The sequence below is a fragment of the Pan troglodytes genome, chromosome 16 (genome assembly GCF_028858775.2).
Source record: "Pan troglodytes isolate AG18354 chromosome 16, NHGRI_mPanTro3-v2.0_pri, whole genome shotgun sequence".
Taxonomy (NCBI): Eukaryota; Metazoa; Chordata; class Mammalia; order Primates; family Hominidae; genus Pan; species Pan troglodytes.
The window spans coordinates 47,196,272-47,221,819 of record NC_072414.2 but is presented as its reverse complement, the minus strand read 5'-3'; the positions used below and the strand labels follow the sequence as shown (position 1 = coordinate 47,221,819).

Genomic DNA, 25,548 nt, shown 5'->3' with positions numbered 1-25,548 from the left:
GGCACACTGGCCTCCTTGGAGCAGTCAAACATGTTCCTGCCTCAGATCTCTTGCATTTGCAGTTCCCTCTGTCTGGAATGCTAGTGTTCCATGTATACCTCTCCCATCCTTTAAGACTGCTCAAATGCCACTTTGTCCAAAGAACTTTGCTGACCACCTTATATAAAAGAGCAGTCACTCCCATTCATGGCCCCAACCAGATTGTCACTCCTTGACCTGTTGTTCTGCTTTGCGTTTCTTCATATCACTCAATGTAAATATTTCACCACCTGATGTATGTACAATTATTCTTAGCCAAGAGGCTGACAAGTGATTCACTTGACATATTTATATATTTGTCTACATCCACTAAGATACAAGCTCCACAAACAAGGACAGGGATTTAGATAGTTTTCTTCAAAACTGTTACCGTCACTCAGAAAAAGGCCTGGTACACAATAGGTACTCAAATGTTTGTTAATTGACTGAGTAAAGGACTTAAAGAGGCAGCAGGGTCAAGAGAAAGAGTTTTCAAAAGGGGCCACTGTTAATGTTAAAAGACAGAAGAATGCAATTTGAAAATAAAAACAGCGTTAAAAATGTTTAAAAAGGTTCACATATAGTAAGTCCATACTAATTCATTGTAAGAAATCAAGAAATCTAGGCCAGGTGTGGTGGCTCATGCTTGTAATCCCAGCACTTTGGGAGCTGAAGTGGGTAGATCACCTGAGATCAGGAGTTGGAGACCAGCCTGGCCAACATGGTAAAACCCAGTCTCTACTAAAAATGCAAAATTAGCTGGGCGTGGTGGCTCATTCCTGTAATCCCAGCTACTGGGGAGGCTGAGGCAGGAGAATCGCTTGAACCCGGGAGGCAGTGGTTGCAGTGAGCCAAGATCATGCCACTGAACTCCAGCCTGGGTGACGAAGCAAGACTTCATCTCAAAAAAAAAAAAAATTAAGAATTCTGAGAGATAATTTCTGATCTTTTGAAGTTGATGTCAAGATGGCTAACAATCTATTTAAGACATGTTTCACTTAGTATTTTTATAAATTGGAAATCTCTATGGTGGTATTTCCAGCTCTTCTGTTATTGGTAATATAGGTATTTATAAAACTTATAAGCTCTTCCATTATAAGATACTTAGATAATGCTGGATAAAGTATGAACATATTTTTTAAAAATGTACCGATGATTTCTCACAAAAATATGGGCAATGCCCTAAGACCACCTCCTTCCCCTTAAAAACAGACAACAGATGGAACTTAAAACAACCTGATGCTGATTGTGGTTTGCTTTTGGTTTGGTTTTGCCAGTATCGGTAATCAGGATGCTTTGTTATAATGGCTACAAAGAATTAGTAAAGAAAACCTTGGGCCTGTTGAGAATAGGGTGATGAAACTGCAGCCCTTTGTCCCCAAACACACAGAAATCCAGGACCTGCTCTATGGTTTTTTTTTTTTTTTTCTTATTCTTCTTTTTGAGATGGAGTCTCGCTCTGTCACCCAGGCTGAAGTGCAGTGGTGAGATCTTGGCTCACTGCAACCTCTGCCTCCCAGGTTCAAGCAATTCTCTGCCTCAGCCTCCCGAGTAGCTGGGATTACAGGCACACGCCACCACACTCGGCTAATTTTTGTATTTTTAATAGAGATGGGGTTTCACCATCTTGTCCAGGCTGCTCTTGAACTCCTGACCTTGTGATCCACCCACCTTGGCCTCCCAAAGTGCTGGGATTACAAGCGTGAGCCACCGTGCCCGGCCAACCTAGTCTATGTCTTTAATATCTTGTGAAAATTTACAACCACAAGTCGGCTTGAACACAGGTTTAAGGTTAAAGTGTATAATACCTAATTTTTCTGGGTATGTTCAATCAAGAAATTAACAAAAATTAACATTTTAAAGAAGGGATTTGTTCTGGATTACTTGGTGGAAGCAAAGCAAAAATGTTTGCAGATGGAACATTTCTGCACAGGCCAAAAAACACCCTACTATGGATAAGATTACAATGAAAAATTACAATCTATTTCTTCTTCATTCTTACCTCCAGTCATTAGCAAGGGCCAGCAGACCAAACAGCCAGCAGGATTTGGCACTTAAGAACCTCAAATAATATACTTATCAGAAGCAGACCATAAAGTCAAAGTGTTTAAGATAATCACAAACATGAAAGGAACTAAAAAATCCAGAAAAGAAGACAATATTAAAGATACCAGACTGGTTTGAATTAAAAAAAAAAAACCCAAAAACTTCCAACAATGAAAAATACAGCCATTGATATTCAAAACTTAATGGTTAGAGGTTAAATGACAGGTTTGACAGAGTTGAAGAGGAAATTCTAGAAGGCAGGTCAGAGGAAATTACCCATAATTCAGCAGACAGAGATAAGGAGAAAGTCCTGGAGGGGTTAAAAGACACAGAGGGAAGAAAAAAAGCTCCAACTTATATCTAGTAGGAATTCTATGATGAGAAATTAGAGAAACTGAAGGAAGAGGCACTATATGAAAAGATAATAGCTGAGAATTTTCCAGTAATGATAAAAGACCCATACCCTTAGATTTAGGAATCATAAACCCTAAGAAGGATAAATGGAATCATATTTCCAAGATTTCAGTTCAATCTTGTATTCCATTAAAATAGGTGGAAAGAAAAAAAACAATTTCTAAGGCTGGCTATACACACATTCATTCTAAAGTGAAGCACTGAATATGTTCATGGACTGAAGGGAACAAAGTCTCAGATGAAGCCTTAAGGTATGAAATTAAGAACACAGATAAATGATGTGGCCTCTGACATCAAAGGTAAGAGGGTAAACCTGGGTGTTCATGTATATGGGAAGGGTATAAAATTTCTTGGTGAAGTAGTAGGAACAAACAGAGTTGGGAAGGAACTGTGTAAAGTTTGCAAAGATTGGTGAGGCTCTTCCATAATTGTTGAGGAGGATAGGAGAGGAAGAATAAAGAAAAGTAAAATAATTTTCAGTCTCTTGGTTGACAATAAAGTATTGGGCAGATGTTTATTACTAAAATTTCTGGTATGTGCCTTTGTTATTTAACATTACTCTGGAATTACTGGTTGAATGACTAGACAAGAAAAAGTATCCAATAAAAGGAAAAATGTGTGTATTTGAAGATTATAACTATACAAACTGATTCTAGAGTTAAAATGAAAAGATAAATGTTGAAGAACAGCCAGATAAAAAATGAATAAGAAGGACAAGGAAGGAAGGGTGATATGGTTTGGCTGTGTCCCCACCCAAATCTCATCTTGAATTATAGCTCCTATAATTCCTATGTGTTGTGGGAGGGACTTGGTGGGAGATAATTGAATCATGGGGCCAGTTTCCCCTACACTGTTCTCATGATAGTGCATAAGTCTCACGAGATCTGATTATTTTAAAGGGGTTTCGCCTTTCATTTGGTTTTCATTCTCTTTGCCTGCTGCCATCCATGTAAGACGTGACTTGCTCCTCCTCAGCTTCTGCTGTGATTGTGAGGTGTCCCCAGCCATATGGAACTGTGAGTCCATTAAACCTCTTTCCTGTATAAATTGCCCAGTCTAGGGTATGTCTTTATCAGCAGCATGAAAACTAATAGAAAGGGAGAGGAGGTAAACCCAGTTATTCAAAAAATGACAATAATTTAAATATTTGGGCAGTGGCACATTAACAAATAAAACGATGGAACTGAGTCCAGAAATGGAGCCATAGATGTGACATTATGAGTGAGTGGGGGAAAGGATGCTTTATCAACATACAGCACTGAGGGAAAGACACTGGAGTCTTATGTCATTTATACTTAAATTCCAGACGAGTTGAAAATTCAAATGCAAAAAAATGAAACTACAAAACATAAGAGAAAACATTTTGAAAAACAATTTTGGAGTGAGAAGTGCAGTTTAAAGGAAAGTACCAAATCCAAAATCATAAAAAAATTGGATAAATCTGAATATATAAACAACATATTTCTGCATGGAAAAATACCATGAGCAAAGCTTAAAACATTCATAGGGAAATAATTTCTAAATGCATGTCAGCAAAGGACTAACCTTAACGTGTAAAGTGCTGTTGAAAATCAACGAAAGAATAGAAAACTGCTTAGAACCTGAACAGGCAATTCACAGAAAAAAGTTGAAAAACATTGTGAAAGATTCTTAACATCATTTGTAATTAAATTCAAGTCGAAATAATAATAAGATAAATTTTCATCTCAGGTTGGCAAAGATCACTTTTCACAGCAGGGTAGTGAAACAGACATCTTATTTGTTGATGCTGAGTGTTAATTGGTAAAAACTTTTGGAAGGCAATTTAGTATTATCTGCCAAATTTTAAAACTATATATCTATATCCAGCTCCTCTGATCCAGCAGTTCTACATAAACCCTCTCTTGAAAAAGCGTACCAATAAAGATACTTATTATATCAAAAGATAAGAATGCCCATCGATTAGTGACCAATTAAAATACTTTCATACAATGGCATATATATATGAAAAAGAATGTTAAATACCCTTTTACAGTAAAATATGTATCAAATGCCTATTATGTGCCAGGGACTGTTCTAGATACTGGGATGTAGTTGTAAACCAAACGAACTGAAATCCCTGCCCCTCATGGAGCTCACATTCCAATGAAGGGATACAAGGCAACAGCAAGATGCAGGAAAGAGTAAATAGCATATTAACTAGTATTATAAAGAACAGGACGTAGAGACAGGCAAACACACAAATATACATGTTTGCCTATGCACAGAAAAGCTCTGGCAGGTAATAAATGGAACTGTTTTGCCCCTGGGGAGGAAGACCGCAGGTCTAGGGAGGGAGTCGTAGTTTCCGGCGAAAATATTTGTTTACTACATATGTATATTAATTAAAATGGGGGGGGGAGGCGGATAACACGATTTTATATTTAAAAAAATTGCTGGTAAAGTCCTTGGAGCATCAGCAACTCAACCATTTTCATTGCAATGTTCGAAGCAACGCTGGATTGCAGGGTCTTCGCCGCTTACACCCTGCAAATCACTGTGGGACGAGAATCGAGGGCTGGTCTAGGGCAGGCAGTAGACAAATGAGTTAAGAGAGTGCTCTCGAGAGCACTCCGAGGCAAAGCACAAACCAAAGATACATAATACGTGCATAAATGCCGACACACAGAGAGAAAAAACTAGGTGCTGTGAGAGTAAGTTCACAAGGGGGCGCAGAACCACATTTCCCCAAAGTAACAGCGAACAGGTCTAGTCTGCAGCTCTGCGCCTGCGTCAAACGGCAGCGCTTTTGACCACACGGCCGCCGGAGGCACAGTCGTGTTCGCATCTGGTCTAACAGAACCGCGAGAACGAAGGGCGCTTGCCTTTTTCCGGTCGGGGAAGGGGGAAGAAGGTAACTTCCGGTGACGGGGTTGCATCACTTCCTCTCAAGCTTGGCGTTTGTTTGGTGGGGTCACACGCGGGTTCAACATGCGTATCGAAAAGTGTTATTTCTGTTCGGGGCCCATCTATCCTGGACACGGCATGATGTTCGTCCGCAACGATTGCAAGGTGAGGCGGTCGACACCAGTTCTTGCTTCAGCCTAGCTCCCGCGGTTCCTGGGCGCGGCGGCTCGGTGCTGGGTGCTTCTGCGTCTGCCATGTTTGGCCCGGGTTCCTCCCGTTGTTCCCCTGGGAGGGTGGCTTAACTGGGCCTCCGTTCTCAACGTTCCGCTTCGGGGGTTTCTCCTTGCCCGTCTTCCGAGCGGCGCTGGCCACCAGGCCACCCTTGGGTGGCGTTGGCAGCGAGGAACTTCAGGAGCGATCCCAGCTAGCGCCTACCAGGAATCTTGGATGTCTGTGAGGGCTGTTTGGCCACTCATGTACGTGGGCCAAATTCTTGAATCCAGTAAACTTTGTTGAGTGTATACCCTGTCAGGCATTATACTAAGGTCCATACTAAAGTGTAGAGGTTGATGGAAGTGTTCCGTATTGCTTAATGGTAGAGTTATGTATTAAGTTACTGCGGGTGAGTTGGGGAGGGTCCTGTACGGAAAGACTCAGCATGGAGGTGATATTTATCTTGGATCCTGAATTTTGCGGAAGAAAGCGGAGGGGGCCTTCTAAGTGGAAGGAAAGTGAACATTTTGAGAAAAGGCAGAGAACGGAGCAAATACATTTGTTTGAGGAAGTGACTGGATTGTAAATGATGATAGAGCCTTGGGCGTAGGGCTACAAGTATAATAAGTCTGTAAACGTAAATAATAAATATGAGTCCTAGTTGTGAAAGACGTTTTGAATGGTACATGAATTTGTCCTGTCATTACAGAATGAATCCCGTTCCTCTCTTTCTCAGAGAAACACATTGTTTCTCAGAATTTGATCTCTTACGTTTGCTTCTGAATTACTGGGCGTTTACAGATTCCTGGTTTTCACCAGATCTGTTGAGTTGGAATCTTTGGGGGAGGGGAAGGGGGTCTAAGAATCTGTATATTAAGGTTAATTTGACGTGCTAAATAATTACAAGTCTGACTTCTTCACCTTATATCTCTGTAACAGATCAAAGATATTGACCTCATTAATTAGATCCAAGGGATTCAGCTGAAAGTGAGGGACCAAAGCCATGTTTGATAACGTAAAAGAACCTAGAAGATTTTGAATACTTGCTCTCAGGAACATGATAAGAAGTTTATAAAAATGAACCAAAAGATTGCCAGGTTGGGGTCTAATTCAGAGTAGGCAGTATGGTTTTATACATGATCTCGTTACGATTTTGTGATTTTCGTCCAGGATGCTTGTCGGCTGGATATTGGAATTAGAACAACAGATCGTGAGAACTGTCAAGACCTGGGTATTGATTTGGTAGACACAGTGGAAGTTAAGTTGATGAAGAATAAGGACAGTGTTGAGTTGGTTGGGAGTCACCAGTGGATCCAGAAGAGAGTTGTTGGAGGAAATAAAAGATAGAGGGCCTGAAGCACTAACAAAGAACAAGTATCTCATCTTTTTTTATGCTTGATTTCCAAACCTAAATCTCCTGAGCTCCAAATCTGAATTTTCCATTGGATGTACCTAACAGTAGGTACAGTGGGCCTACTGAAAGAGAATTCCTTAGTACCTCAGATCTTTTTGCTCTGTGAATTAATACCACTCTTAAGTGCCCGGATAGTTCTGCTAGAAACATGAGAGTCGTCTGAATCTTTTCACCTTTTGTATCTAGTTATCAAGTCTTACCTATCCTGCCTCTGCGAAGATAGTGGTGTCTTTGCCTTCTTTCTACTTTCCTGTCCTAGTTCAGATTAGGCTCTTACCACTTTTATAGCCTCTTATCTAGCCTTTTTTTTTTTTTTTTGAGACAGGGTCTCACTGTCTATTGCCCAGGCTGGAGTGCAGTGGTGTGATCATGGCTCTCTGCAGCCTCAGTCTCCTGTACTTAAGCAGTCCTCCCTCCTCAGCATGCTGAGTAGCTGGGACTACAGGTGTGCACCACCATGCCCAACATCAAAAAAATTTTTTGTAGAGACGGGGAGATTAACATTGTGTGTGTGTGTGTGTGTGTGTGTGTGTGTGTGTAGAGACAGGGGCTTGCTATGTTTCCCAGGCTTTAACTAGTCTTTCTGCCTTTATTCTCTTAGTTTCTGAGACTGTTATTAATAGAAACTTCACCTTTTACTCTTAGGCATAAATGGGTTAAGGGTAGAATTAATGCTAATTCTCTATATTTGCACATACTTTGCAAACAGGGAAAATACATTCTTAACGAGGGCTTAATAAATGTTGAATTAGTGGAATAAGAAAGGTTTGAAGAACTTTGAGTCCAAGGTATGGGGGATCATTTGTTAGCATGTTAGCATTTAGGGGACTAAATTAAAAGAGAAACTTGAAACCATAAAGCTTTGCCTGACACATAAGCCATCCACCTCTTACCCCACCATAGATTTAACCACTTCCTCATATGTGTTTACATATTACATTATACATGATTATAACTTTATCCCATTGTTTATATCCTAGTCAGATCTTGATCTTTCTTGATTGCAAAGTGAGATTATGACATTGCTAGACTAAGCTTCTCAAGGTAGAGTACCAAATTTTGATTGTTCTTGTATCCTTAGCACTAGTACAACATCAGGCACATAGATGCTCTTTATTTACTGATTGAATCCCCTTTGCACCTCCTCTGGTTCCAGGTCTCTGTAGATCCTTCATTGTGCCTTTCAGGTAATACCTATTAGTTAAGGAACCAAGTAGATTCCTCATTGGGTCTATTTGGAATTGAGAGGAGCCAAAACAAGTTTAGTCCTCCCATTAGATAAATAGTAGAAAAAGGAATTTGCCTAAGGGATATCTAGTAGATATTAAATGTGGGAGGCTTTTGCTTAAAAAATAATAGTATTTTGGGCTGAAAATACTCAAAATATAATTCATTTCACAATGATTTTCATATATTCATATTTTATTTGTGATTTCATAGTAGGCTACTCCAGGAGACTAGTAGTTCTTATATTTTCTAGTCTATTTGAAACTAACTCAAGGATATAGACATGCTTTCACTCTAGTCTCTTAGGAGAAGGCTCTGTAGGAGGTATGGGCCTGGATCAGATTAAACTAATAGCAACAGTTTCTAAGAAAACTGTCCTACTGTATGTAGTGACCTACTTGAAGTTCCCCTTAGGGCAACATATATAAAAGGTGAAAAGTATTATGATTTGTGATACATACACAGGCTTATTTAGTTGGAAGTGTTTGTACTGTTTACTTTGACCTATTATCTGTCATACCTTTTAGGTATGATAATTCAACTTAATTTTCTTTACCAAGATCCACAAACCCCAAATAATTACTTTTTCTCTTCCCATTTCCTCCAGGGCATACACAAATGCAGTGTGTTCTAAGGCATTACAAAGTAACAAAATAATACTGTTAGATTTATAAAATGAGTCCTAATAAGCCATTTCAGGGACATGTTGAAGCATCATCAGTTGTAAGTTAGCACTATTAAAGGATTAAATCTTGTAGGATGAAGGTGGAGAGTTAAAATAGTAAAGAATCTTGCTAGCAGATCTGTGAGTAAGTCGAAAACGAATCTGTTATATCACCAGTTTTAGCTGCTTTTGAAATTATTTTGTGCTTTCAACAAGGAAGATGGAAAGACCCAAAGGAGATTTCAGAATGGTTGTTTGAAACTTTTATCCCCATTGAGGTGTAGAGACAGTGAATTTTGAAAATTATCCTGAATTAAGAAAGGACTTAAATAAATGACTTTACTTAAAACTGTTCCCTTTATTTGAAATAATTTTACTGTTATTCTATATAAATGATTAGTAATTTAAAATAATATTTTCAGGGCCCTTAGCCTTTGGTTGGGATGATGTTTGCTAGTCAAAAAATAGTTGTTTCCATTTAATCTGATATATCTTACACATTTCTAAATGGCAGTTTAAGTAGAAGGGAGAGTATTTTTTGTCTAGCAGGGGTAATGTCTTGTGATAGAAAAGTTTTTAATGTTGACTTCTCAATATTTTAACTTTTCTTGTAGGTGTTCAGATTTTGCAAATCTAAATGTCATAAAAACTTTAAAAAGAAGCGCAATCCTCGCAAAGTTAGGTGGACCAAAGCATTCCGGAAAGCAGCTGGTAAAGAGCTTACAGTGGTGAGTACGGTTAGCTATCAATATAGTTTTTACACGTTTCACAGTTTTAGTATTTGAAGGGTATATGTCATCTAATCAATCATAACAAGGCCGCCTATAACATGATTAATAAGTACCTTATTTGTATTTGGCTCTGGAAATAATCTCATTCTCACATGATCCTTAAAACTGTAATTCTGTGGAGCTACTATTTTTAGCTCTTGCAGACAAAGAGGAAAATCACTTAAATGGCTTGGGATGAAGTTGGGAATTGCTACTGAAAGATTTTGAGATGAAGTTAAGAGATAAAGGATTTCTGAACAGCAGTCAAGGCTCAGGTGAAGTTTATAATAGACTCATTTATCAGTTTCTGGATTTCCTTAGCAGGACTTTGTATCTGAGAGCAGAGAAATTAGTAGTGTTGGTGTGAGGAGAACTAGAGAGAAGTCAGGGGGAAAGAGGATTTAATGGAGTGAGCCTCCATCATTATATTGTTATATTGAATTGATAAAAGGGTATTTTGAAGCTGTCCACGTTCAGTCCCTGCAAAGGAAGGACATGAAAATGCAGTACAGGCTACCTTTGAGGGAGGAAGATCTTTTAAACTGTCCCCTCCATCCATGGCTTCCTTTACCCACCAAACCTATGACCCCTTTCCCACCTTTTTATTGCTAAAGGGCAGTATCTACAAGCATTTTCCATGAAGCCCTTTCCTGGCCTCCTTAATACCAGAGCTTTGCAATGAATGTGAAGACTATTGTTTGACCAGATGCAAGGCCAAATCATAATTACTGTCACAAAAATAATTTTCATTCTGGAAGAAAAGAAGCATAGCAGCCCAAATGCAAGTGGCAGCTGCCTGAGGAAACACTGCCAGTCACAGTCATTTACTGATTACCATTTACCTCGTGGCTGAGGTTATTATGATCTGAATAAAGGTGTGTATATATAAAAGAAATAGTAGCTAAATCCAGAGGTAATGCTGTTTTATATGCCTGTCAGATAGATTTGAAAACCAAGAAATACCTGTAGCTTTTCCAAAATTGTTTTGTGTGTTTTAAGATTAAAAGGATCATTAACTGTAAAAATACCAGCCACTAGCAATGGTAACCATGTTTGGAGGGGATCTGAAGAAATGTAGGGCCTGACTTTTATTCTGCAGAGTAGCACCTCATTTATTTGAAGTTATATATAGTTTTCATACCTTTTTGCTATAACATAGATATTTAGGTTGAACCATATGAAGTTTTCTCTCTCTTTTTTTTTTTCTGTCTCCTACAGGAAGAACATGGAATTCTTGATGTTGACTTTTTTTGATCTGTAAAAAATGGCAGTTTCATATGGTTCAACATAATTCAAAGTTTTCTGGCTTTGAATCTTATCTGGGAATGGGACATTGGGAAGGTTTTTCAGTTTGTAATCCTGATAATTGTTATATGCCCTTCTGAGGGATGGGGGTGTTACTGTCTCCTCCTTTCTCTTTGAGAATCACTAGTATATGGAGAGATGTCTTCAATAGGGAGGTGTGTAAAGGAGAAAAAATTTGAAAACCTATATTCTCTGAGATACCCTGAGGGGTGAATCTAGATGTATGTTCATTCAGAACACTTACGAAAAGGAAGATGTTTTAAGAAATATTTCCTTTCTACCTTTCTTAAAACCTTATTTTTATCTCCTCTGTTCCCTCTTACAGGATAATTCATTTGAATTTGAAAAACGTAGAAATGAACCTATCAAATACCAGCGAGAGCTATGGAATAAAACTAGTAAGTCACAAAGAAATACCAGTAATTTTGAGGAGAGACTGGTTTGGGATAATACTATAACTTTAAGTGTCAGTTTGTTGTTTAAATATTGAATTTTCCATTTATCATTCCTTGGCTTTTATTATTTTATCCTCATTTTAATGGTTCTGTTGTAGTCAGATCTTTCATCATTTTTTTTTTTACAATTGGCTGGTGTGTTCATTTTAAAATAATGTAATTATTAACTTTGATACTACTTGAAGTGCCCACACAGAGATGTAAAAACATAAAAATGGCTGAAAAAAATAGAGACGGAAAATACTGTTTTAGGGTGAGTGTGGGACGGTTAAAATACACATGAAACCTAACACACTTTACATGTTTAGACCATATAGTTTAGGATATAAACTTGTATTCTGTATACCTTATAAAATTCAGTGCTTCTTTAAAATTAAAAAGTGTAGTGCTTAAGGTCATCATTACAAATGTTCTGAGAGAATTTCTAAGTGTTTGACTTAGGTAAAAAATGAAGTTATAATCTTCTGAAATTAAAAGCAATAATATCTAGTTCTTGTTTTCTTTGTTTTGTTTTGTTTTTTTTCCCTGAAATAGGCAGAAAGTTTAATGAAAAAAGTCTCATATGTAGAAAAAGTTAATCCCTTGAGCTAGCTTGTAGATTCTACCACATTTGTGTATGTTTGGGACCCTTGGCCCTGCCTTTTTTTTTTTTTTTTTTTTTTTTTTTGAGTTGGAAAGTCTTGCTCTGTCCCACCGGCTGGAGTGCAGTGGCACGATCTCGGCTCACTGCAATCACTGCCTCCCAGGTTCAAGCAATTCTCCTGCCTCAGCCTCCCAGGTAGCTGGGATTACAGGCACATGCCACTACACCTGGCTAATTTTTGTATTTTTAGTAGAGATGGGGTTTTGCCATGTTGGCCAGGGTGGCCTTGAACTCCTGACCTCAAGTGATCCTCCCACCTTGGCCTCCCAAAGTGCTGGGATTACAGGCGTGAGCCACCATGCCTGGCACCGGCCCGGCCTTCTTTTCTTCCCATGGCTACCTTTATGCAGCCTGTAGCTATTTCTAGTATTGGGTGTGGGGGTGATGTGGTTTGTTAACCAGAGTCTGTAAGGCTTAGAATTCCACAAACTTTATTACTCTGCTAATGGATCATAGGCAGGGCATCCCTTTCTGTCCTCCAGTCAGTCACGAGACTTCAGGGGAAGAACTGAAAATTTGTGGACCTTTGTGGTAGTATTTATACCTTCTGAACCAGGGGCATCCAATTTTTGGCTTCCCTGGGCCACATTGGAAGAAGAATTGTCTTGGGGCACACAGAAAATACACTAACACTAATGATAGCTGATGAGCTAAGGGGAAAAAAAATTGCAAAAAAATCTCTTTATGTTTTAAGAAAGTTTACGAATTTATATTGGGCCGTGGGTTGGTCAAGCTTGTTCTAAAGCTTTGTTTATCTAGGACCATGTGGAGAAACTGGAGTTTAGATTTGGAATTGCCTTTTCTGTACTTAGCCCTAATTATTGTACCCTTTGGGTCTCCCCCAACCCCTTTTTAAAAAATGAGGTCTTTTCCTTCTGCTTTATAATAGAGGAGGAGTTAATTTCTGAAAAGTAGTTGATTTTTATTGGGTTTATTTGGTAAGGAAATAACACTTATTCAAACTCAAGGATTTCTAAAGAGATTAACTTATAGGATTCTTAAATTGATTTCAAAAGGCACCCTTATCAAGGACATTATTGGAAAGTCCTGAAGCATTTCTTTTTTTTTTTTTTTTTTTTTGAGATGGGAGTCTTGCTCTGTCACCCGGGCTGGAGTGTAGTGGTGGGATCTCGGCTCACTGCAATCTCCGCCTCCTGGGTTCAAGCAATTTTCCTGCCTCAGCCTCGCGAGTAGCTGGGACTACAGGCACACACCACCACGCCCGGCTAATTTTTTTGTATTTTAGTAGAGACGGGGTTTCACCATGTTGCCCAGGCTGGTGGTGAACTTCTGAGCTCAGGCAATCCGCCTGCCTCGGCCTCCCAAAGTGCTGGGATTACAGGCGTGAGCCTCCGCACTTGGCCAGTCCCGAGGCATTTCTGGACTTCATTCAGTTTTATTTCATTTTGACCTTTGTTGTTGTTGTTATTACTTGAAGACAGCAGCTCCAGATCATTTTTACATATTTTGTAACTACTTTTAGTTAGTGGGTATTTAGGTTGTTGTTGAAAAGAGTTGCATATCCAATTTTAGCGATACGTGAATAATCAGTTCCATGGTCCTCCATGCTGGTGTCATGTTATTTACATTGCTGGAGAGAAATACTGCTGTGTTCTGTATGACTTCACATACTGTAATGGTAATGTTCTCTACAGTTCTTAATTTATTTTAATTCAGTGCACATTTATTAAGCACTGCCTGTGGCATACAAAGATGAACAGGTCACACACAGTCTCTGCCCTCTAGGTGCACTTACTGAGTACTCCTATTTTATTGTTTCTGTTAGGTTTTATTACAGAGTCTCATTCTCTTGCCCCCCACATTTATACATCTGTAAATTCTGTAAGAAGCAGTGCTCTTGATTTTTTTTTTCCTGCACTGATTCTGCTTTCCTTTTTACTGGGATCCTAAAAATAGATTTTTCTAAGAAGATCTGCTAAGTGTACAGTATGAGTGCTAGGTATATAGTATGAGAGTCTTTCGAATTTAAGATTGTTTCCTGGTGTTTTATACAATTAAGAAAAGTTGTTTTCAGTAGTGTTCCACAACAATATATTATTCTTCTAAGAGATTCATTGATTCTCCACACCCCTCATATTTCAGTATCATTTGGTCTATAAACTAATCTGTTGACAAGAGTTGTATATTCATTGCTTACATTATCAAATTGTGTGAGGATATGGATTAAACAACCTTTGTTAAGGTACTGATGTCTGTAGAAACAGTAGTATGTTAGAATTTCAAAAATACCAGGAAAAATAGTTTGCACTTTGTCCCTCATGGCTGTCTGTGTTGCAGGTGAATTTTTAATATCCGTCAGATTTTTTTTTATTTTTTATTTTAACTTTTTACATATTTTTGTTGAACTTTTTTTTAATCTTAATAGCTTTTGGGGTACAAGTGGTTTTTTTGGTTACGTGGATTAATTGTAGATTGTCAGAATCTGAGATTTTAGTGCATCCATCACCTGAGTAGTGTACATTGTACCCGATCTATAGTTTTTACCCCTTACCCCACCCCACTCCCCCTTCTGAGTCCCCATAGTCCATTATACCACTCTGTATGCCTTTGCGTGCCCATAGCTTAGCCCCTACTTACAAGTGAGAACATACAGTGTTAGCTTTTCTATTCCTGGGTTACTTCATTTAGAATAGTGGCCTCCAGTTCCATCCAAGTTGCTGTAAAAGACATTATTTCATTCCTTTTTTTGGGTGAGTACTATTCCATCATGTATAAATACCACATTTTCTTTACCCACTTGTTGGTCGATGGGCACTTAGGTTGGTTCCATATCTTTGCAGTTGTGAATTGTACAGTTAGATGCTTCTTAGGTTCAAAATATTTCAGTATTCTGGAATATTTGGAAATACAGCATATTATTCTTTGGAAGGGATTTTCCTGCCACTTGTGTTTATTTCCCTTCTAAATAAGTTTAAAGTGTGGAAATGCTTTTGAGTACTAGAACTTGTCCTTATTTTTGCTGAAAGACAAAGAAAAAAAGTTACATATCCAGCATATTATTAATTCTGAGCTACAGCATACGCATATTTATAGTTGACATTTTCTTAGAGTTATTTATACAAACATTGCTTTAATACTAGAGGTCTCAAAGATTGTCCTGGTGGTTTTTGTTAAAATGTAGATTCAGATATAGTAGGTTTGTGTGGGGCCTGAAATCCTTCATTTCTAACAAGCTCCCAAATGATGCCACTGTTACTGGTCCCAGGCTACATTTTAAAAGTTTTTATTTTGACCTAATTTCAGATTACAGAAAAGTTGCAGGAGTAGAGTTCCCTGATATCCTTCATCCAGACTCCCTGAATGTTAACATTTTGTTAAATTAATTTTTTCTCTTTGTCTCTCTTCTTTCTCCCTTTGTCCCTTTAGTATATGTTTTTCTGAACTGTTTAAGCATGCAAAATACTTCTTGATCCCTAGTTTAATATGTATTTCCAGAAATAAGAGCATTCTCTCACATAACCACACTGTAATTATTAAAATCAAGAAATTAACATTGATAGACTATTATTACCTAATCTTAGTCCTATTCATATTTCTCCAATTGTCCCAGTAATATCCTTTATAGCAAAATTTGTAAGAATAGTACATGTCATGTCTCTTTAATCTCTTGTAATCTGGAACATTTCCTGAGTTTGTCCTTATATTTCATGATATTGACGGTTTAGAACAATATGGGCCAGGCGTTTGGTATAAAATTTCTTAACTGGATTGTTTGGTGTTTCCTTCAGATTAGGTTTGGATAATGCACATTTGGCAAGAGCACCAGAGATTTGATGCTGAGTTTTTTCAGTGTGTTTTGTCAGGAGACACAAGCTGTCCATTAGTTCATTACTAGCAGTGTTAACTTTGATCATTTGGTTAAGGTGGTGTCTGCCAGGTTTTTCCACTGAAGAGTTACTGTTTTACTCTTTTTAATTAATAAGTATACTTTTGGGAGATACTTTAAGACTATATAAATATCTTATTATTCTTTAGATCTACAGACTACACTTTAAAGAGCTAGACTAGATCAGAAGTGTCTGAGCTACTGAGCACTTGAAATGTGGCCAGTCTAAATTGCGTTGTGCTGTAAATGTGAAATGAATGCTGGATTTTGAAGACTTAATATGAAAACAGGGATAAAATGTTTCACTAGTAATTTCATATAGATTGCATGTTGAGTGACAGTATTTTGGAAATTTGGGTTAAATAAAATGTATCATTTAATTTCCTCCTGTTCCTTTTTACTTTGAAAAATATGGCTACTAGAAAATTTAAAATTTCATATGTGGTTTGTCTTTCATTGGATAGTACTGATAGAAATTTTAGAGCATAGTTGGGCTCAGCCCCCTTTTAGCCAACACTCCTGTAGGCATTTTCTAAAACAGTTGGATTTTTGTGGTCGAGAACTTACTAGTATTGATTGTTTGGTTCATTCTGCCAATATCATGTGCTGACCATATCCCAGGCACTTTTAAGTGTTCATAACCAGAAAGATGCTGTCTTTATTCATGGCAATTACAAGTTAAGAATGGGATTAGTTGTCAATAGTCCAAGTTCTCTTTATAGTAAAATTTGAAAAGCATTGGATTGGTTTAAAGTGGAAGGAAAATTTAACAGCAGTAGAGACTTTTGTCAGATAAAAATTAGAGAAATGATACTTGTGAAAGAGAATGTTGAGAGTCATGTTGGCCATGAGTATATACCTTCTTCAGCTTTTTGAGTAGGGATTGTTTTTGTAATGATTTTTTTCATGTAAATTCATTTCTAAATCAGAATAATAAAGAAGTGTTTGTTAATGCAGTTGTTGATCATACCGCTTGAATGTGCATACATTTGCTAACTCATGAATTTTTTTGTAGTTGATGCAATGAAGAGAGTTGAAGAGATCAAACAGAAGCGCCAAGCTAAATTTATAATGAACAGGTATGAATATTTGTATGGAGTAACTTTTGGAAAATAATTACTAGTAGATATTTAGAGGCATTAGTATTTTTAAAAAAAATTTTTTATTTTGACATAACTTCAGACTTAACAAAAACTTCAAGGAATAATATGAAGAACTCTTGTATATTCTGCTAGCATTTTACATTTACTTTATCCTTGTCACAATGTATTGAAGACATAATGCTTTTTCCTTCTAAGTATACTTAAGTGTATGGAACCTAAAAATAAGAACATTCTCTTAAATAAACACAGTATGATTATCTATCAGTCAGGAAATTAACAGTGATGTAATACTATTATATAATCTATAAACCTTATTTAGACCTCACCAGTTATTCTGATTACGTCCATAGCAACACAAAGTCCTTCATATTTCTTCAGGCTCCTTTAATCTAGACAGTTTCTCATCTTTATTTTACGTGACATTGATAGTTTTGAAGACTATAGGTCAAGTTATTGTATAGAATGTTCTTCAATTTGGGTTTGTCTGATATATTCCTCATTAGATTTTGGCTAGGCACCTTTGGCAGGGATGTCTCAGAAATGATGGCGTATCCTTCTCATGCATCATATCGGGAAGCACATGATGTCACCTTGCTGGTGATGTTAACTTTGATCACTTGATTAAGGTGATGTCTGTCAGGTTTCTCCACTGGAAGATTACTATTTTGTTTTTCTTATAATCAGTACGTATCTTGGGGGAGATACATAGAGATTCAATAAAAAGCCTATTACTCCTCAAACTTGTACCTACTGGTTTTGGTTTTCATTAGAGTCTTGCCTGAATCAGTTACTACTATTGTTGTGATTGTTGCCAAATGGTGGTTTTTCTAATTCCACCATTTCTTCTACATTTTTTAGTTGATTTTCTCATGTAAGAAAGAGCTTTCCCTTTTCCATCAATTTCAAGATTCATTCCTTTATTCATATTACATCTGTGTGTATTCATGGATTCTTATGGTATATATTGGGTTATAATTCTTTATTGTCATTATTTATTTTGAAGTTCTAAGTGGCCCATATTTGGCCTGTGGGAGTTCCTTCAGGCAGACTGTAATGTTATTTTGACAATTCTTCTCATTCTTTGAGTGCATTCATGTTTTATAGCTAACAAGATGTTTCCTCTTCCCCAGCTTGGAATCAGCTATTTTTTTCAGAGCAGGACCATTAGCTTTTAAATTAATTGCTATGGAATATGTCATGGAAAAGAAGCACGTGCCAGCAGCTTTCTGGCTTAAAAATTTTAAAGCATTTCACAAAAATGTTTGAAAACTAGTCTGTTAGCATTTCTATTGAATATCATGTGTTTTCTGCTCTTGTAATTACCCAATGGTTTTTTAAAAATTATATAACAGAGACTTATCTATTTGAGGAGAAAAGATCTAGGCACTGTAACAGTTAAAGGTTGTTTTATGTAGTAGAGCACTGCTTCTTTTCATGACTCACATCCTTCATTTACTCAGCAAATATGTATTGAGCTCCCATTTTGTGCCAGTCTAGGTACAAAGAATGAATGAATGAATAAGTGTTGTGGTAGGGTAGGAATCCTATTTTGAGCTAATTACGAACTAAAAAACCACTTTGAGTTTGAGTTGTTAGAGAAGAAAATGTACATTTGTGAGGGCTTAACAGGTGACCTTACCTTAGATTTGGGAATAAATGTAAGGTATATATCTCTTTTAGGTTAAGTTCACCACTTCCCATTTGGGAGTAATGTGAGAGGACTGAGAGGCTCTGTTCACTTGGTTTTGATGCTCCTGCTGGATGGGGGGCGTTGTGGGGAGAAGAAAGGGGAGTGAACAGAAGGGCAGCCATCATGTTTCCATTCCCCATCTGTGGGGCTAACTTAAGTAACAAAATTTAGAAGCTGTATTGTGAATTGATGCCTCTTAAAGCAGTGTTAGTAACTGAAATTTTGGCTTTAATATGTTTTGTTGTAGATTGAAGAAAAATAAAGAGCTACAGAAAGTTCAGGATATCAAAGAAGTCAAGCAAAACATCCATCTTATCCGAGCCCCTCTTGCAGGTGAGTACTACATTGCACATCTAGATTTTTGTGGTCTGTGTATTTGGGTACCAACTAACTTTGGGTATTTTTTCCTATAAATATTATCTTTCATAGTAAATTTATGATATGATTTGGTCTATAAAAATGTAATTTATTCAGTGTATTTCCCAGTTGCAGTCAGTCTATTTATATGGTGTTTCTTTTTTCCCTTCATTGAATTCTATGTTCCATATCCCCCCAAGTTATGCAAAATGATTTGCGTAATAATTTTGTAGATGATTTGTGTCTTGCACTTGTATTGATTAAAGGACAATATTTTTTATTAGTGGTTCTCAAACTTTGGTTGGTATCAGAATTACCAACTTGGGGAACTTAGTATAAATACATAGGCCCAGGCTCTTTGAGTCTGGGCCACTGTTCAGTAACATCCCAGATGATTCTGATACTAAAATTTGGACTACTGTTTCTTTTGCTCAGCTAACACCAGTACAGTCTTTTATGCAATTTACTTATGTAGATCACTTAAAGGGAAAGAAATCTTAGTAAAGGTCAAATTCTGTAATCACATGTTGAGTACATTTGTGTAAATCTACTTGTATTATTTTTGTACCAAATTTTATTAAAACAAAATAGACAAAATTCTGGAGCATTTGTTTCACATATACATGATAACAAACTGATAGTCAAAAAGCACCAGAAATGAACCATTGTTATCTAAGTTTTTAGGTAATCCTCTTTGAGGTAGATAGAGCAGTGTTAAGAGCAGGCACCTTGGATCCAGATGGCTGGGGTTCACATGCCAGTGCTTTGACTTAAATGGCTTTCTAGTTGAGTGACCTTCAGCAAGTTAATCTGTCTTTGAGCCTCAGTTTTCTCATATTTAAAATGGGGGATGTTATGAGGGTGAAATGAGCAAATGTATGTAGAATGTTTATTTGATGCATGGCATATCATAAGACCTATGTTAGTTTAGCTACTATTAAATTTCTTAGGAGTGGCTAATATTACTTGAAAACATGCAAGATCCTTTATAAAGTGTTGATGTGAATTCTGTAAGGTTACATTGAATTAAGTTGTTTATTTTTTACTTATTTTTATTAAAGGCAAAGGGAAACAGTTGGAAGAGAAAATGGTACAGCAGTTACAAGAGGATGTGGACATGGAAGATGCTCCTTAAAAATCTCTGTAACCATTTCTTTTATGTACATTTGAAAATGCCCTTTGGATACTTGGAACTGCTGAATTATTTTATTTTTTACATAAGGTCACTTAAATGAAAAGCGATTAAAAGACGTGTTTCCTCCATTGCCATCTACATAATATCAGATATTACGGATGTTAGATTGCATCTCAGTGTTAAATCTTTACTGATAGATGTACTTAAGTAAATCATGAAAATTCTACTTATAACTATAGAAGTGAATTGTGGACGTAAAATGGTTGTGCTATTTGGATGATGGCACTGGGCAGCATTTGTATAGTAACTAATGGCAAAAATTCATGGCTAGTGATGTATAAAATAAAATATTCTTTGCAGTAAAATATTCCCTTTGTTAATGTTATAGAAGGGGGGATAAAAAAAGGAACTAACAATTTGTATGGCAGTGTCAGATATTTTTATTTTAGTATTTCCTGTTTTGGTTTATTTGCATCTTAGAAGAGCATAATGACATTGTTTGATGAAGCCTAATTATGCTGGACTGTTTTGACCTGGTTTAACCCTTCTGATAGGTAGTTGTGGATGCTGGGGATGAGAACTGAATAATCTTTGCCTGGAGTGACACTACACTCTAGAATTTACACTTTGGAGAATACTCAGTTCTAACTTGTGATTCCTGGTGGAACAAACTTTATTTTTCTAGCCCAGCAATGATCTAGAAGCAGAGGAATCCCAGCGCCTTTTAAAAGTTATTATGTGGTTTTCTTTTAAAAAGCTCCTGTTTTTGGAAAGTAGAATTTATGGGTACAACGTATGTTCATTATTTGTACATAAAATAAAACCATTTAAAAAGTAATGCTGATATTTATTATTTAAAGGCACTAAACAAAGATACGAAATATTGATGACCTGGAAGAAGAAATCTTCCTCCACACATCCCATTTAAGTAGGAGATACATTTAATTAAAGAGAAATAGATACTTAATACCTAATGTTTCTGTGTTTTTACATTGTTTACAGTTTTAAGTATGTTAAATACATTAAGTAACTATCAGTTTGCATAATGGTTTTTTTAGAGTAGAGTTTAAAATCACTAATTCTTAGCCTTACATAATTATAAAGTAATGGCTCATTTTTTGTTTCAGTATTAGATGGTAAAACTAAGGCTGTAGACCAATCCCTGGACCAAGTATTAGGAGACCTGAGTTCCAGTGTGGTTTTGCCTGGGTATTCTTATTTGTAAATAATATTATTGATTGAAGATTAGGGGAAATGATACATGTGAGGAAAGACATTTGTAAAATTTCTTGAGTTTTTACTACATACCGTATTCATTTTTTAAAGAAATAAACATTTTGAAAGTTATGTTTTATTAGGAAACAAGTGTCCTACCTTGCCAGCGAAGGAGCAAGCTGCCCTTGCTTTGCGACCATCAATTTGGGGGAAATTGGGCTGAATTGAAGAGCTGATGTTGCATCTTAAGTTTAGCATCCAAACAGTTCTCTTCCTTGTCATGATTTCATAGTATTTTGAGAACCCAGATCTCATTCTAAACTATATGGATACAAATGCCATAATTTTTTTTTTTCATCCCACCATAACCCTCTAAGCTTGTTTGGATCACTTCCCATGAAAATGTTGCCTGAGAAGTTGTTACGGTATAATACTTTTAGGCTACCTTGTTTTAGCTTGTTTGGTAGAGGCCTGTGCTGAGTAGCTAGCAGTGAAACAAAGCATAATGTTTACTACAGGGAACTTTTTTTTTTTTTTGAGACAGGGTCTGGCCGTGTTGCACAGACTGGAGTGCGGTGGTGTGATCTTGGCTTACTGCAACCCCTGCTTTCCTGGCTAAAGTTATCCTCCCACCTCAGCCTCCCAAGTAGCTGGTACTAAGGCTTGCACCACCTTGCCTGGTTGATTTTTGTCTTATTTTTTTTTTTTTCTTAGAGACAGAGTTTCACCATTTTGCCCAGGTTGGAACAATACAGGATTGGAAATCATGGGAAGGAATATCCTTAACACATATACCTTACAATACCTTGTAAGAATACAGAAAAACTATTTTTGAAAATTCTTATTTCTTAAAAATAGAAACCTTAGGAAGAAGTTTATCTTGTAGATAAACTTCTGTATCTATAAGAGTTTGAGAAGAGTTTAGAAGAGTAAGTTTAGAAGAGTTTGAGTTTAGAAGAGTTTGAGAAGATTGGCTTATTTCACAGTATCTCATTAAGTAAGTAGATAGCATTATTCCCATTTAAATATATAGGTAGAAAAATTTGAGGACTAGGTAACTTGTTCCTTTACCACACAACTAGAATATCAAGGTGTTAGTGATTTGTGTTTATACAAGTCTGTTTCCCTGCATTTATGTAGGATTTTATCCAGAGCCTTGTGTATCAAGTCTTCACAAGTCCAGATAACAGCTAAGAGAGTGACACTCGACTGTGACTTGGTTTCTTCATCTGAAAAATGAAGATAATAATAGGACCAACCCTGGAATTCTTTGCAAGGATTCAATCAGCTAATACATGTAAAATACTTAAAGGCCACCACCATAGTAAGCTAGTGTTAAAATGTTAGCTATTAGGATTGGTTGTGTGTGGCCACACAAAGCAACAGCAATGAGATTCGACTTGGGAGAAAGGTGGAGAGTGTTAAGGTTTGGAGATAGCTGTGGCTAAATTGAGTGAAGTCCACTTAATCAACAAAAACAGGGACATGTATGGTTTAAAACATCAATTTTAGCCTTCAAGTCAGCCAGAAAGTTCTGTTCCTAAGAAGAGCATCTCACTGCCTCAGCATTTTCTGTTGTGAAGAGTGGGAAGGGGAAATACATTTTTGGTTCCTCTTAGTTTGAAAAAATGAATAGTTTCCTGTAATCTTAAGGGATAATTTAAGTGACATAAGGGAAGTTACTTTTCCCTCTGCCCTTTAATTTACATTTTAAATGGAGATCTGGAAAAAGACATCAGACTTTAATTGCTCACAGCTTAATGTAAATTCTAATATCCAATGCAGAGTTCTGTGTAAAAGTTAACATGGCAGCTTGCTGAATTGTGTTGAAAAGACAAGGGGAAAACATCAACATTAAAAACTTAAAAACTAAATTTCAAGGACTCTGGAAGGATTTCCCAGTCTATATTCCTTGATTAATATGTTGTAGGATTGAACAGGAGATCCACAAATTGTACCTTGCATGTCTTCATGTTTATTTGAATCGTTTCTACAAAAGGGGAAATTACTTCTTTTGAAGAATGTATTCCTTATGCTAAATAAGAGTCTACCTTCTGATGCTGCTATAGGATGACCTCTGATTTAAGCTCTCCCGTTTTAATCTTAATCAACTGAAGCTAGCATGTGGGAGAGGTGATTCTTCTGCCGCATGATCTTCCCTGGGGTACCAGTTACCTGGTCTCTTTCTTTAGCCTCTGATTGATTCTGTGTCTCCCTATGATCCTGCTAATAAGTTCCTTTTTATCAAAGTTTGCAGCCCCAAATTTTAACTGGAAGGCATCCTCCAACATATCCAGGTAATGCATTTCTATCATAATTTCCAAGAGTGCGGGGACTGTTTGTTTCTTATCCCAGGCATGTATTGGGTACCAGGACCATAGAAGGTGCTCAGTCAATGTCAACTTAATGGAAAATGAGTGTGTAGCCATATGCTAGGTTTACATTAGTCTATTTTAAAAATAACCAGTAATTTGAAAGATACAAAGAATAAATTAACAACAGAGAGATATACCAAGAACAGAAGCTGCCCGTGTGACTGTGACATTAATGAAATCTGTGCTGTTGGGAAGGCTTGCTGGGGAGCAGTGCTGGCTTTAGGGTTACATATCTGATTTTTGCTGCTTAGATCATTATCGAATGGTAGTAAAACAAAGCTGCATTTCTGGGTCTGGCTGGAGCATTCACATGTCGAAGAATCCCAGGAAAGACAGCATGAGCTGTTTTTTTGGCAAGTTTCTTAAAGAACTTTTGTCTGGAACTTGCTTTGTTGATGGAAATAGTTCTTTACTTCAATAGCCAGAGTATAAAATTAGAAATAAGGAGAACGAATTAGGGAGAATCTGTTGAAACAGAGATTTTTTTCTTCAAGACAAAAATATAGGACATTGGCTCCTTAGTATTGTAAGAAACTCTTTGTTTTCAGAATGCCAACTGTTACATACTTGTTTTGTTTAGTGTACTATATTTTAGAAAGTGTCTATACATTTGGTTCGACACCAAGCCTTGGAATCTTAAGAGGAACACCAGTGCGAATGCTATTCTAATCAGTTGCCCCATACAGTTCCTTAGTCTGTACTTCAGGATTTTGTCACGTATTTCCTTTTATGGTATCAGAAAACGCAATGCAGGCAGCAAGCAACTATTAAAGGCAGTTCACCTGATTAAAAGGGTATGCCATCCCAAAGCAGATGAGGATACAAAAGGCTTGTTCATGCTGTGTTAAGCTACAGTTGCACACAATCCTATCCCCTGAGTTTTTCTTCGCTATTCTCAGATTCTTCATGCTGCCAGAACACAAGACCTAGAAGCTTTCTGACTCTGTAGAGATACAATTTCTCCATTTCTAGAAACACAAGAATTACCAGAAGATGCATTAAAAGAATATACAATGGAAATAGCACGGTGGCTCATGCTTGTAATCCCAGTGCTTTGAGAGGCAAAGGCGGAAGGGCCACTTGAGGCCCGGAGTTCAAGGCCAGCTTGGGCAACATAGTGAGACCCTGACTCTTTAAAAAAAAAAAAACAGCCAGGCACTGTGGCACATGCCTGTAGTCCTAGCTACTTGGGAGCCTGAGGCAGGAGAATTGCTTGAACCCAGGAGATCAAGACCTCAGTGAACTATGACTGTGCCACTGCACTCCAGCCTGGGTGACAACAGAGAGAGATTGTCTGCCCCCAACCCCCCCGAAAAAAGTGTAGGGAGAAAGCATCTCAAAAGATAAAGTATCTAGGTCACAACCTCTTAGTGCCTTTGATTACACATTTGCAAACAGGATATAGTACCCTCTAGTCCCAGAGTTGTGAGATTCCAATGACAGAGCAATAATTAAGGCCAGGTACATTGCATATATTGTCTCCCAATATCAACAACCCCTCAAGTTAGCCCTTCTTATTGTGCAGATGAGAAACAGGAAAGTTAGAGAAATTGAATAACTTGATCTATATCACTAACAACTAGCAGAGCTTAGATTCAAGCACGGTCTGTCTGACTCCTAATCACTAGCCGATATCCTAAACAGCATCTAGCATGGGGCCTGCCTGGCACATGGTTGGTCCTCAATATATGTTTTTTATTCATTGGAGGAAAAAAATCTAGCAGTAAAAGAAAATGTCTTGGGGAAATGATAGATTTTATGGAGTAGTTTAATTTTTCTTGTGACAAGAATG

General features: G+C 37.2%; 1 protein-coding gene across 1 annotated transcript; it reads left to right on the top strand.

Moving 5' to 3' along the window:
- Positions 1-5,207: 5,207 nt before the first annotated feature.
- On the top strand, positions 5,208-21,004 carry RSL24D1 (ribosomal L24 domain containing 1). Its single transcript, XM_510425.8, has 6 exons — positions 5,208-5,508; positions 9,476-9,589; positions 11,262-11,334; positions 16,897-16,960; positions 18,922-19,007; positions 20,093-21,004. Exons 1-6 carry the CDS (start codon positions 5,428-5,430, stop codon positions 20,164-20,166), a joined length of 492 nt encoding a protein of 163 aa, XP_510425.1. The 5' UTR covers positions 5,208-5,427; the 3' UTR covers positions 20,167-21,004.
- The last annotated feature ends 4,544 nt before the right edge of the window (positions 21,005-25,548 follow it).